The sequence below is a fragment of the Seriola lalandi genome, unplaced genomic scaffold (assembly GCF_002814215.2).
Source record: "Seriola lalandi dorsalis isolate HSWRI2012SDOR001 ecotype SW California unplaced genomic scaffold, Sedor1 jcf7180002054973, whole genome shotgun sequence".
Classification (NCBI taxonomy): domain Eukaryota; kingdom Metazoa; phylum Chordata; class Actinopteri; order Carangiformes; family Carangidae; genus Seriola; species Seriola lalandi.
Genome location: NW_019525523.1, coordinates 134,608 through 136,424, shown reverse-complemented (window position 1 = coordinate 136,424; position 1,817 = coordinate 134,608). Strand labels below are relative to the sequence as shown.

The window sequence follows — 1,817 nt, the reverse complement described above, 5'->3', positions numbered from 1 at the left end:
CATGATTGTTTTGCTTTTTTTCCATTTAAAATGGGCCTTTTAGCAAAGCAATGTTGTTTATGTTGTTCTTGTTGTTTTGGCAAATAATTGTCACTGAAGAGGTCCATATTGTAAATATGCACATGGAAAAACATACATCACCCTGTTATACCTCAGAAATACTCATGGTGTCAGTGTGTACTAGTGAACAAGAAGTCACGGCCATTCTGCACCCTCCAGTGTCAACGAATTTAAAACCTGATTCTGCTATTGTGCCGCAGTTCACATAACACGCTTCGTGTATGACTGCATTGTGACGTTTTGTGTTTATTGGAAGAATTCACGGATGCATCGTTGACATGTTTTGGCCTGTTTGTTGATAATTTTAATATATACTTGGTTTTTCTCGGAGTAACAATGGAATACAGCAGATTTGAGATTCACTACGGCCTTGCTTTCATTTTTCTTGCCCTCCTCCCAGTCTACGGAGACGTGAGTTACTCTGTTCCGGAAGAAATGAACCGTGGATCTGTAATCGGAAATATTGCAAAGGATCTGGGACTTGATCTGGGCAGACTGTCCGCTCGCAAAGCTCGACTTGATACAGAGGACAGCAGTGTTAAGTACTGCGGTGTAAATCTGAATACTGGGGACTTGATTGTTCAAGAAAGGATTGATAGAGAAGCGCTTTGTGCGAAAAAGGCATCGTGTGTTCTAAAACAGGAACTCGTTCTGGAAAATCCATTAGAGCTGCACCGTATTAGTATCCGTGTTCAGGATATTAATGATAATTCACCACAGTTTAAGGAGGATTCACTAAATTTTGAAATTCGGGAATCGGCAGACAAGGGCTCACGCTTTCTGCTAGATGAAGCACACGATGGAGATATCGGAGAAAATTCTGTACAGGGCTACTCACTTGAGGAGAACGAACATTTCAAACTAAACGTTAAGTCAAAAGGCAGTGGAAGAAAATATGGGGAACTAGTCTTAGACAAAGAATTAGACAGAGAGGACAAAAACGAGATTATGCTGTTGCTTAGCGCATTTGATGGTGGCTCTCCTCAGAGATCAGGCACTGTAGCCATACATGTCATTGTCCTGGATGCTAATGATAATGTACCAGTGTTTAGCCAGACCGTCTATAAAGCCAGTCTGCCTGAAAACTCTCCTCCAGATACATTGGTGATCACAGTGAGTGCAACTGATGCAGACGAGGGAGTGAACGGTGAAGTTACTTACGGATTTGATCATGTTTCAGATGAAAACCAAGTTTTCTCTTTAAATCCTAAAACCGGAGACGTTAGAGTGGCTGGAGCCATTGATTATGAAAAAGGATGGTCTTATGAAATGCAGATCAGCGCCAAAGATGGTTTGGGATCGGCGTCATATACAACTCTAATAATTGAAGTTACCGATATGAATGATAATGCCCCAGTGATATATCTAAAATCACTGTCTAACCCCATACCTGAGAACGTGTCACCTGGTACAGAGGTGGGCATCATTAACGTGCAGGACAGAGACTCAGAGAATAACAGACAGGTCCGCTGCTCCATTCAGCAGAATGTCCCTTTTAAGTTGGTTCCTTCTATTAAAAACTATTATTCTCTGTTGACCACAGGACAACTGGACCGTGAACTAGTGTCAGATTACAACATTACAATCACTGCCACTGACGAGGGCTCTCCACCTCTGTCCTCCTCTAAAACTGTTGAGTTATCTGTAGCTGACATCAACGACAACCCACCTGTGTTTGAGGAACAGTCGTACAGCGCATATGTGACTGAAAATAACAAACCTGGCTCCACTTTATGTTCCGTTACTGCTCGAGACCC

At 42.3% G+C, this 1,817-nt stretch overlaps 2 protein-coding genes across 2 annotated transcripts in view; both read left to right on the top strand.

Moving 5' to 3' along the window:
• The window catches only part of LOC147817335 (protocadherin gamma-A12-like), a 2,757-nt gene extending 2,488 nt beyond the window's left edge, over positions 1-269 (top strand). Inside the window, exon 4 of the mRNA XM_087171015.1 lies at positions 261-269. Coding sequence (XP_087027141.1) covers positions 261-269 — 9 coding nt within the window. The remainder of the gene's footprint in view (positions 1-260) is intronic.
• Positions 261-1,815, top strand: LOC147817334 (protocadherin gamma-A11-like; the record flags this gene model as incomplete). The annotated part of the gene is made up of 1 exon (XM_087171014.1): positions 261-1,815. A coding segment is annotated over exon 1 (1,419 nt), but the record flags the coding sequence as incomplete, so codon positions are not given.
• Between the last annotated feature and the right edge of the window lie 2 nt (positions 1,816-1,817).